This window comes from Glossina fuscipes, unplaced genomic scaffold, assembly GCF_014805625.2.
Source record: "Glossina fuscipes isolate IAEA_lab_2018 unplaced genomic scaffold, Yale_Gfus_2 91, whole genome shotgun sequence".
NCBI lineage: Eukaryota > Metazoa > Arthropoda > Insecta > Diptera > Glossinidae > Glossina > Glossina fuscipes.
The window spans coordinates 1258641-1269726 of NW_023998445.1; the positions used below are offsets into that span (position 1 = coordinate 1258641).

Genomic DNA, 11086 nt, shown 5'->3' on the forward strand with positions numbered 1-11086 from the left:
TAATAAAAAATAAATTCTAATGAAATTACTTTTTAACAAATATATTTTTATTAATATTTCTTTAAAAGTGAGCGAAAGATATTTTTTTTTAATATGTAAAACCCATTCTCTTAAAAATCAATGTATGCCGACCCCTGTTTCATTACATACGCACATATGAAATATAATAACGTTTGTCAACCTTTGCTTTTGTGTTCTAAGCAAATATGTTATATGAAATGCACATATGCTGTTGAATGTGTAATTACAATATGACGGCTCGTTGTGTTTTAAATTTCATTCTAAAAATATGTTAGAAAAGTTAAAGCAAATAAGTGTCACTACAAAAGCATAAGTGCAACGGCAAATACAAAAATGTTTTTTTTATTGGTTTACACAGAGAGAATTAATTACGGATATTTTCAAAATCAAAAAAAAAAAAAAACGAAGAAAGGCAGAGAGTTGCAATTACATAATATAGCTTAGAAAAGTGGAATATAGTGATAATCACCATTTTTTCTTTCTAATTATTTCAATATATTAAATATTTATAACTAAAGATATATATAAAATATTGTCTTAAATTATAAAATCAAAAAAATATTATTATTATATATTTTATATTAAAAAACAATTAAAAAAACTATGCTGAGACAAGGCCCGTCATCGTTACACTACTTGGCTTATTCACAGTTATTCCCATGACGATTTGTTAAAATAAAGCGTTGTGTGGGAACTAATCGAAAAACCAGTCCAACCCGAATCATTTTCAATAGCGTTTGTCATTGAACCAAAATATGTGGGTGTAAAAAATTTCATCAAATAATATACAAAAATTCCGGCCTATAGGTGGAACACAAGGGAATAAGGCGGACAGAGGGATGGACATGTTGAAATGAATGCAGAAAGTAATTCTGAATCGATCGTTATAATAAACAAGAGAAAACAATATGGATAGACAGTAATAGGGAATCTGTCCCAAGCCTTCCTGAATGTTCCATACATCCGCATAAACTTAATATACTCTTATGCCGCAAGTGGTGTAGAGTATAATAAATGTAAAATATTTAATTTAAAAATTTTATTTATAAAAATATATAAAAAAATAATAAATAAAGAATATTGAAAAAATTGCTGGAAAATTTTATTTTAAAGTGTGATTATAAAATATTTGATTAAAATATTTAATAATAAAATTTTTTATTGTATAAATTAAGTTAAAATTTTATATTTAATTTATAAAATATTGCAAAGAAAATATTTCTGGCTTGGTGTCCTTGTTTCCAACACAACTTATTCTGGAAAACGAACGCAGGGCATATACATATGTACGGGTTTCCGAATTGAACGAGAATAATAGAAGAATATAAGACTCCCGTAGTATCCAGAAGGTAAGAAATTAAGTTTTATATTGGATCTTGCTATTAAGTTATTGGTATTGTAATGTGGGCAGTCCGTACTTGGACCTAAAAATTATATTACACTCGCCCAAGCACCTAGCTGAGGATGGACTCAGTCGAAGTAAACTTTTTTTCAAGAGAAAGACATTAAATTGTCAATATATATATCTGGTAGCGCTATATATTGATTAGAGAACTACTTTGTTGGAAGAGTTACTTATTGTTGCATAGAATGGTATCCCAAGTAGAGACTGGATGTTTGCTCTCAATTAATTGCCAAAAATCTATCAATAATCTTGTACCTAACAACCAAAAACCAGATAGACTATAACAGTAACGCCACCTTCTTTAGCTTGTCGCAACATACTGTGTCTAATGTTATGATGTTACGCCAGAGACGAGGCATCTTATTCAGCCGATGATTTATGTGATGGAATGTTGCACTCGCTCATTGGCAGAATCTGGATGAATCGGCATCAAGGGTATCGTGTATTTTACGTGATACTTGTGGCAAACCATGATCCGTGTAGACGGCGGTGACCGAACGCAATTCACTTCTTTGAGTTCCAGTAGATTATGTGCTGCACCGGGAGTTTTTATCGATCTTTTCGTTTGCCGTTGTGTTGCGCTTTATTTTCAATGGCAAAGCAATCTTTTATGTACACATAACGTTACCGAGACTCTTAACATGGCTTCTTAACACGACGCAGAAAGGATGATATATACAAAACATGAGTTTTCTATTCAATAACGATATTAAATGATAATTTTTGCAAAGTCATTGATGCGGAGATAACTTGCATTGACGACAATCGCAAAGGATGAGGAAATGGATCGTTAAACATGTAAATAATCGAAATTAATTATGTTTTTAATTTCTTTTTTATTTTCTGCTAGATAGATACTAGTCACAGTCAATGATTGCCAAACGAGATATATTCAGCAGTTATTCCCTTGGGTATATAATGCATTGATGGGAGTCTAATTGAACTTGCTTTATCCTTAAAATGTTTCAGTGTCCAAATTAAATGTGTACGTAAAGTCTTTATTAACTTTATGGAGAAGAAGTACGTACCAGATGAGCAAGAGTTTTCTTTTTCCACTTTGGAAGGACTTTGTTTTAGTGTTCTTTACGTTCAAAGTTTTGCAATATGGACAACATTTTATTTTTTGTTTGATGTTTGCATTTCTTTCGCGCTCTTCTTATGACGAGGAGTATAGAAATTGCACAAAGAAGATGTAAAGGCATCAAAAATAAAGCGCGTTTGGTCATCTTAACAAATCTAAGTTGTGTCTTCAGTAGTACTTAAAAATGCCTGAATAGCTAGTCAGTGAAATTATTTTCTAGTTCTCCTCCTACTTGCATCATTTCACTTAAGGCGTAACACACAAACTCGTTGTTAATTTACAAAGTATACTACGAATATAAACTTTTTTAAATGCAAATGTGAATAAAAAATTTACTGAGTGTGGAAAATGCTAATTACGCAAAAGATGCATGGGGAATACGCGTAGTAATTTGAAAATTTACTTTCAGTAGCTCTTAGGAGGGCAAGCAACCACCGAAGCAAGGCAGCGAAAATGTAAAATGGAGCTCTAGCTATTTTCGCGGTATTAAAATATGTAAACAAATTTATGCTGAAGAGAAAATTTGAATTTTTTTTTAAATTTTTATTTTTGATTTTCTAATCTTTAATTTTCTGAATTTTCATCCTGACTTTAACAATTATAGAGTGAAAGGTAAATATAGCCAAAATGGATTGTTCTATTCATGCTAATTAAAAATTTATTTAGATTTTGTTGCATATTTTTAGGTGTTAATGTCATTCGAAAAACTTGATATGTCTTCTGTTTACAAAATTTTAGTGAGAAAATTGAATCCGTTTTAAGCAAATTCTAAAACAATCGTTATTTAATTTAAGGGCTAGGGAGATAGTGTATTAATGCTATGATAGTAGAAAAAGTTTAAAATTTAAGCAAAAAATTAATCATAGTAGATAACGTAGGCAGCAGACATCTACTATGAATGATGGAAAAATAGATTCCAATGCTATGAGAGAAGGAACAGTAATCGCTCCTTATAGCATTTGAGTAAAATTCTCTACTCAATCGTTGCAGTGCAAAGTTTCATACCGACTATAATAGTCGTAACAAAAACACGAAAAGAAGAGAATTCACATACAAGTCATTGTCACTTTATTTAAAAAGATAGCTAATTACCCAAAAATACTAAGAAAATATTTCTCTTACCGGAACTTTCACATACACAGCAATCGTTCAATCGAACTTTGCTTACGATATAAGTAAAAACCTTTTGAATTAAGTCAAGTGTGTTTGAAGAAAAGTATTTTGAAGACCGGAATTTATTGCTTTAAACTTTTTTTTCTAATTTACTTAATGAGTTTGCCTTTTTTTGTATCCTATATCATCTATGGTACAAGGATACAAACAATTTTCGGGTGTACACGTGACATCAATGGTACAAGGGTACATACAATTTTTGGGGGCATATGTAACATCCAGAAGGACTTGAGATAGGACCAGTTTTTGTTCTACCGAAAGTGATTTGAAATCGATTTATGCGTCTCTGTCCGTCTCTCCGCCTTGCTTTCCTGTGCTTAACCTATAGTCGGCAAATATTTGGAATATTTCGATGAAATTTGGTACATCGATGTGTCTTCGCCTAAGGATGAATGTTACCGAAAATGATTCGGATCGGACCACTTCTCCGATTACTTCGCATATAACACGAAAGGATAAAAAGAAAGTTGATTATGTGATAGAGATAAATTTTAATACTAAAAAATGATAGCTGAGATAAGAATAGTTTAATGTTAGCCTTAAGAGTTTCACGCACTTTAGTAACTGCTTTAATCTCTAATAGTGTGTTAAGTTACCCTTCGTCACTTGTGGCACAAAGGTATATTAAGTTTGTGCAGAAGTATGCAACAGCCAGAAGGACCTTTTGTTTCAGTAAGTGATTCCGAATTCATCTAAGCTTATATGTCCGTCTTTGCGTGTAGGGCTCTTGTGTTCAACCTACATGTCATAAGTTTTGAAATATTTTGACTAAAGTTGAGAATGTTATTGAACCTAGTGCTGAGCATTTCCCACATAACACATTATTTTGAAAAATCTTAACTGTATTAAATAAAATGGCATACGTTATTTAATGGTGGGCCATGTCCCTTCATAATGTTTTCCTCTGCTGTTGCTTATACTTGTATGGTCGTTGTAAGTAGTTTGTATTTTTTGTCTGTGCATATATTTGACATATGATGCAATATTATTATTGCTTCTCATAGTAGAAATATACTCCACAAGAATTCTCCGCTGTCGACTATCTAGAACAGCAGAGTTGCGGAGATTTTGAGTATTTCTACGCCGACTATAATAGGGCCTCTACTATTCAGAACTAAAAAGAGGGAAAGATAAATGCAATCAAAAGCGAGAATTCTCCTCAAGCTAATTAAAAATATTTATACCTTTTCTTTAAGTATTGTTGGCATACTTCTAGGTGCTAATGACATTTAAAGGCTTAATGCTTTTTCTGTTGCGATATATATATATATATATATATATATATAAATAGGGATGTCTTAGGTGCAAAAAGTAAATATTTAAAAGCTCAATGTTTCTCCTGTTCGCGAGATATATATATATACATACATATATATATATATATATATGTAGAGAGATTTCTTAGGCGCATCTTTAAAAGTAAATATGCAAAGGATTCCACGTTAAATGTCATTCTGTCCCCGTCGCATGCTTTGGGGTGAAGCAAAGAATTTCTGGGTGTTTAAATAAAATGTTTAAAAAATGGAAAAAAAAATTGTTCAAAACATTTACAAAACCACCGGAAGCTTTATGTTTGATGTAAAATTCAACTTAAAGTGGGTGTATTTGTAACAAATGTCAAAATAATAATTTTCTACTAGAGATGAACTTTAGTATTTAAAATTTCAACTTTGTTGATTTCATTCACTATCACTGGCGGCAGTAATACTAATAACCAGTGCGATAAGATCATTCCTAACCATAAAAAGAAGTAAATGTCAAACGAAATGAAAAGCATATACATAAAAGAGCAAATATCAAATTAAAAAAGAAAAAAAGAGAGTGAGTAAAACATGCTACCGTTACACATGCTCTAGTACGAAAGTTTTATACATCATAACCATAACCATGAATTAATATAATGGATAGAGGAAATCGTTCGTTTAACGTTACTCCCCAAAATTTCGCAGATTTCATATGAAATTTGATGGAAGTAATTTTCAAGATGAGGGAGAAATTCTTTTACAACACTTTGTGTAAGATATGAAAAAAAAAAAACACATAAAAATAATTTGTACTCAACAGCACTGTTTTCAATTTTACTATATATGTGATATCGTTTACATTTACATATACAATCATTTCCAGCTCAATAAATTCAACGGCGACTTAGTAAATCAACCGTCATGGCAGTTGTTGTTGATTGGAAAAATACAAAAATGTAAAAACAAAAAAAAAAAAAAAAAACGTAAAAAAAAAACATTTCGATTGTGTTCCATCAGACACGCATTTACATAAAAATTCATCGAATATGAATGAATATATGAATGTATTCATCACAGTCGCTCGCACACATATGCATTTATGTAGCATGAAAACAATCGTAGACATACGTTTACTGTATCGCATCGAGCGAACAGTTTGTTGAAAACTTAAATTATTAGTAAAGTTTTCTTTTTCGTTTTTATTTATTTACCCATAAAATTAAATGGAAAATTTAGGATAAAAATATATATGCGGTATATTGATAAAAATAAAAGTTTGTCGAAATGTAAAACAAAAGTAACATTGATGCTTAAATGAAATAAATGTGGGCAAAGTAAGAATTAAATAAATAATATCAATATCAATTCAGCGTTCAGTGATGTATGAGGTAAACTGACTCTGAAGTTTTTAGGTTAGGAAAATAATACATTTTTGTATTGATTTTTAACGTAACATACATATAGTAAACGAAATATAAAAAAGGTTTTTTTTTGATCCGCCTGAGTGGCGAAGTAGATTAAGAGTGTCGATTAACAACTCAATGGTCATGGGTTGAAATCTCAAGAGTGGTGCAGTTTTCAATAAAGTTAATTCTAGTGCTTTTTAAGATTTTGAATTTATATCTCTGGCTAAATAAATGGCCTTTTTATCAGCACGTTTTTTTTATTTGACCAATCGCTCAAGGGATGTCGCCTATACTTATAACACGTTCACGGTCAGCGCAAAGTAAGAGAAATAAAAAGCAATAGACAGTGACCGCAGTCTAATGGATGCCAAATTGTTGGGTGGGGCCAAGGGCTCGCTATAGCTTCAGCCAAGTCTGCTCAACCGGACAGAGGGTTACACCCGCTAATACTGAGTTGGTAGTCGCGATTTTTATTTACTCGGTTTTATTTGCACGTTAAATTGTAACAAATTTATTCTTCCGTCGATAAGATGGAAAATTAGGCATTAGAAATTTCTAATCGAAGCAGCTTGTAGAGTCAGGTTAGCCGCTAGTCTGCCTGCTAGTTGCCTGATTTGAACACCTTTAAAGTTCTAAGAGCCAAGAACTGAAGTCTTGAGTGGTCTACTACAAACCAGGCAAAAATTTACAACCTATAAATAAAGTAGAAAATCATATATCAAATTAATTGCAAAGGCAAACGTGTGTTTTACATGCCAACCCACAAGTCCATAAATGACAATTTAGATCTCTAGTACGGCTTGGCAGGATAGGCGTTAGCGAAGCCATGGAAGTTTAGAACCACCCCTTGAGAAAACCAACCAAACTTTTTTCTTTGGCTCAACTTTTTAGTCGACTGTGATCGGTATCAGAAATTCTACATAAAGTTAATATAAAGGATTGTTCGAAATGTTAGTTCGTTTTTTCCCAGTGAAGTTACCACTTGAGCCGCCTTTTCATTATGTAGTTTAGCAGTTAATATGGAATGGATTCTTTTTGAAAAGATTTGTTGGACTTTGTAAAGTAACTTTTGTGCCTTATCACCTATGAAAGACCAAAAGCAGCAAAATTCGGCATATTTTTGTTTTTTATTATCAATAACATCGGTAACCATTCGTAACATCATCGAGAAGCTACACTTGTCGTATTCGACCGTTCATAATAATATTTTTATCCAATAGAGAAAAATCGAAAACATTTTGACTAAAAAAAAAAAAAAAGAGATGCTTTTGCAAACAAGCGTAATAATTTTCCTACGTGTTTCTTGTAAACAGACGCCCAAAAGTCAATAAAAAAAAAAATTGGCATTGATGTACCCTTCTCATCAAAAGTCGAAATCGATCAAGAACTTATTCCTGAGAATCCAAATCTAGGCTACGTAATGAATTTCTTCCCTGGACCTAAAGTCGAATCAAATTCGAAAGCTTGTCTAGTGTGAATTAAGATTATTTAAAAAAAATAAAAAGTTTCGTTGTAAAATCTTTCTTAGCGTCTATGCTAATTTGGTTGAAATCAAAGTTTCTACCCTTCTTTCCACTATATTTGGAAATCTTGGATATTGCACTATGTAGGATAGCGCTATTATAAAGCAATGTGTTTTGTTCAAGAAAATGGGCCAGAAGTTAGAAATCGCTAAGGCCTTTTGTTAACTTTCTTTAATCTCTGTAACGAAGACTTTACGAAAAACACGACGTACGAAGATAATCTCACTAACTTGATAGTACGAAGTTAATCACAAACTTAAATAGATAGAACGAAATGGTGCGTGCTGTCATCGTAAGAGTCAAGCAAGAGTAAACCGATAGCTCACTAAAGTTTATCATTTTTTTAAGGTCTTATATTAAAGCAAATGTTCACGAGGTTTTCCAACATATGGTGAAGAAAGAGATGGAGAATTAAAAAAAAAAAAATAAATAAAGAACACCGTCATCCTTCTTTTGTTTTCACTTGCAGGCTCTATATCCTTCATAATGCCTCTTGGAAATGCAAATAGACTTAATTCAAAGACAATTAAATTCTATTATCATTATTAATATTATTATGTACACCCAAAATTTGTGGTTATAGTTCGCGTCGAAGTAAACATTTGCATTTAATGTCGTGCAATTAAAGTGATATCCGTTTGTTTTACATATACCAGCATAATTATGAATATGAGTAAAAGAGAAAATTTCATATTGAAACTATTCAGAAAGGTTTGAAAACATATGTGCGTATCATTGATGTTCACAAGAAGAATATTTATTTACTCTTCATATATATTTTTAACGAATCAAAATGAAAGAAGAAATACGAAATATATAAGAAAATTTGAAATCCATCAGTTGCATCTCTTATTTCTCGTATTCCTGCAGCCATGTCTTTATGGCCGATTCATAATTTAAATCATACATTTGATGCTTAACGAAAGCCCTAATGTCAGTTGGTTCGGGTTTTCTTCTAGCCAAGTTGCTTTTATAAGCATACTCAACAACGTTGCATGCAATTTCGAAGGCACATGAGGTTAGTTTATTTAGAGGAGGTAACAAGCTACACTGACGATAATCATCATCGGTGCAAAGACTAGATATCGTGTGAGAAGCAACAAGAAAAATGGCAGGCGTTAAATGTGAAATGCAACAAGCTATCGCCCCCATAACAATACCAGGAAATCCATATAAGCTGTTCACTTGAGTGACATGATACATTTCGCCAGCGTATTCAAGTGCTGGCGAAGGCGAGCCCGTAGCAAAAAGGCATTTACCTCTCGTATGTCGAAATGCCGACTCAGCTGAACATTCGCATTTACTGGGCGGATTGGACATGGCAAATATTATAGGTCTCTTATTATATAAAGCCATTAACTCAAGAACCTCTCTGCTAAATGCGCCAGACTGAGCAGAGACACCAATCAAGACAGTTGGCTTGAATTCACGGATGCAGTCTTCTAATTTTTCTATATGTGCTCTCTTTCGGGCAAACGTTAATTTATACTCAGTCAGATGGCCCTGTGGACGGTTGTATGCAACCAAACCTTTACTATCGCGTAGCCAGATACGTGAACGAGCTTCATTGTCATCCAAACCTTCCCCTTTTAAAGCAACAAATAAAAGATTTGCGATACCTAGAGCAGCTTCTCCAGCCCCTTGAAAGAGAACTCTTTGATCTTCCAATTTAGTATTACTGATACTCATTGCAGACGTTAAAGCGGCCAATGCAACGACACCCGCTCCTTGTATATCATCATTAAACGTTGCATATTTGTAGCGATATTTCGTAAGTAAACGAAAGGCATCTGCATTACCGATATCCTCAAACTGTACTAAGCAATTTGGCCCGTAACGACTCACCACAGCTTCCATGAATTCATCGACGAATTCGTCATATTCAGCCCGCGGAGGCCGTTTACGCTTTAAACCCATGTAAAGAGGATCTTCCCTGACCTGTGACTTATTGCAACCCACGTCCAAGCAAATAGGCAAACAATAATGCGGTCTAACGCCTCCCAATGCCGTATACAGCGTTACCTTGCCTTTCGGTATAGGATAACCATGGGCGCCCATATCGCCAAAGCCTAAAATTCGGCCTCCATCAGTGACGCAAATAGCCCTCACATCAGGTTGTGGCCAATTTTTTAATACATTATATATATGTCCTTTGTCCTCTATAGTGATAAATAGAACAACCGGGAATTGAAAAACATAAGAAGCATTTAGACAAGCCAATCCCACGGTCGGCGTATAAACGAATGGCAAGCATTTGTCTCCGTGCGTTGCGAGCAACTTGTAGAATAAACGTTCGTTGCGTGCACCTAAACGTATCATGTAAGTGTATTTCGACAGATCGTCATCGATATCGAGAAATTGCATCAAACAAAGTTCAACTTGATCTTCAATATTTCGTACAACGGGCGGCAAGAGACCGTGTATGCCCAACAATTGTCGTTCTTCGATAGTGAATGCTGTATCTTTATTAAAAAATTTATCTTGCAAACGCATCAAACCGCTTATCTCGCCCTGCACGTACATATCGCCGCCAGTAAAATTGAGTTCATTTCGTTTCCTTTGCTTTTTCGATTTTTTCGGCATTTTACAAATTTTTTATTATTATATATTATTTTTTTGGTCAATTTTGTCAAACAAAGAGATAACGGAAAATTTTATTTTAATAAATTCTTTTATTCTTTTTTAAATTTCTTTTTATATGCATATAAATGTTATGTTCGTTTTTTTTTTTTTTTTGGGAAATTTTTTTAAACACATTGTGTCATTATTGTATTGAAAAGCTTTGCTAAAATGATTTATTTTTCATGAGTTTTTCCTACGGAATAAATATACCCCCTCACGAGAATCATTTGGTTTTAAATTGCATCCCTAAGCCAAATACAATTTGCAGATTTTTATATGAACTTGCACTGTGCACTAACCCTGCCAATACAGTCTGATAAAGTGGAGGGGACACATTAATGATAATGTACACGATTTCGCAAAACAATAAACAGTTATATACCCCTGTTTAGATTTGTTTGCTATAAGGTAGGATATGCATCACACATGCAGACTGGTTTGACATTTCGTTTGTCGCACAGAAAACTCCAGAGAGTGAATGTATTTTTGATCAACACAGGAACTGTAATGTAAAGTGTGGCAAAGCCTTGCCGTTCTAAAAATTGTCATGTATGCGCCATTTATTGATGGCCATATGTCAAGTCTAAGGGCACGTAGGATTTAGAACACTT

The 11086-nt window shown here is 33.1% G+C and overlaps 1 protein-coding gene across 1 annotated transcript; it reads right to left on the minus strand.

Moving 5' to 3' along the window:
- Positions 1 to 8629: 8629 nt before the first annotated feature.
- Positions 8630 to 10376, minus strand: LOC119638603 (NADP-dependent malic enzyme-like). The gene has a single exon (XM_038035469.1). It carries the CDS (start codon positions 10374 to 10376, stop codon positions 8703 to 8705), a length of 1674 nt encoding a protein of 557 aa, XP_037891397.1. The 3' UTR covers positions 8630 to 8702.
- Positions 10377 to 11086: the final 710 nt, after the last annotated feature.

Excerpts from the sequence above, each read along its gene's own strand:
- LOC119638603 (XM_038035469.1), bottom strand. The coding sequence starts at position 10,376 with ATGTACGTGCAGGGCGAGATAAGCGGTTTGATGCGTTTGCAAGATAAA.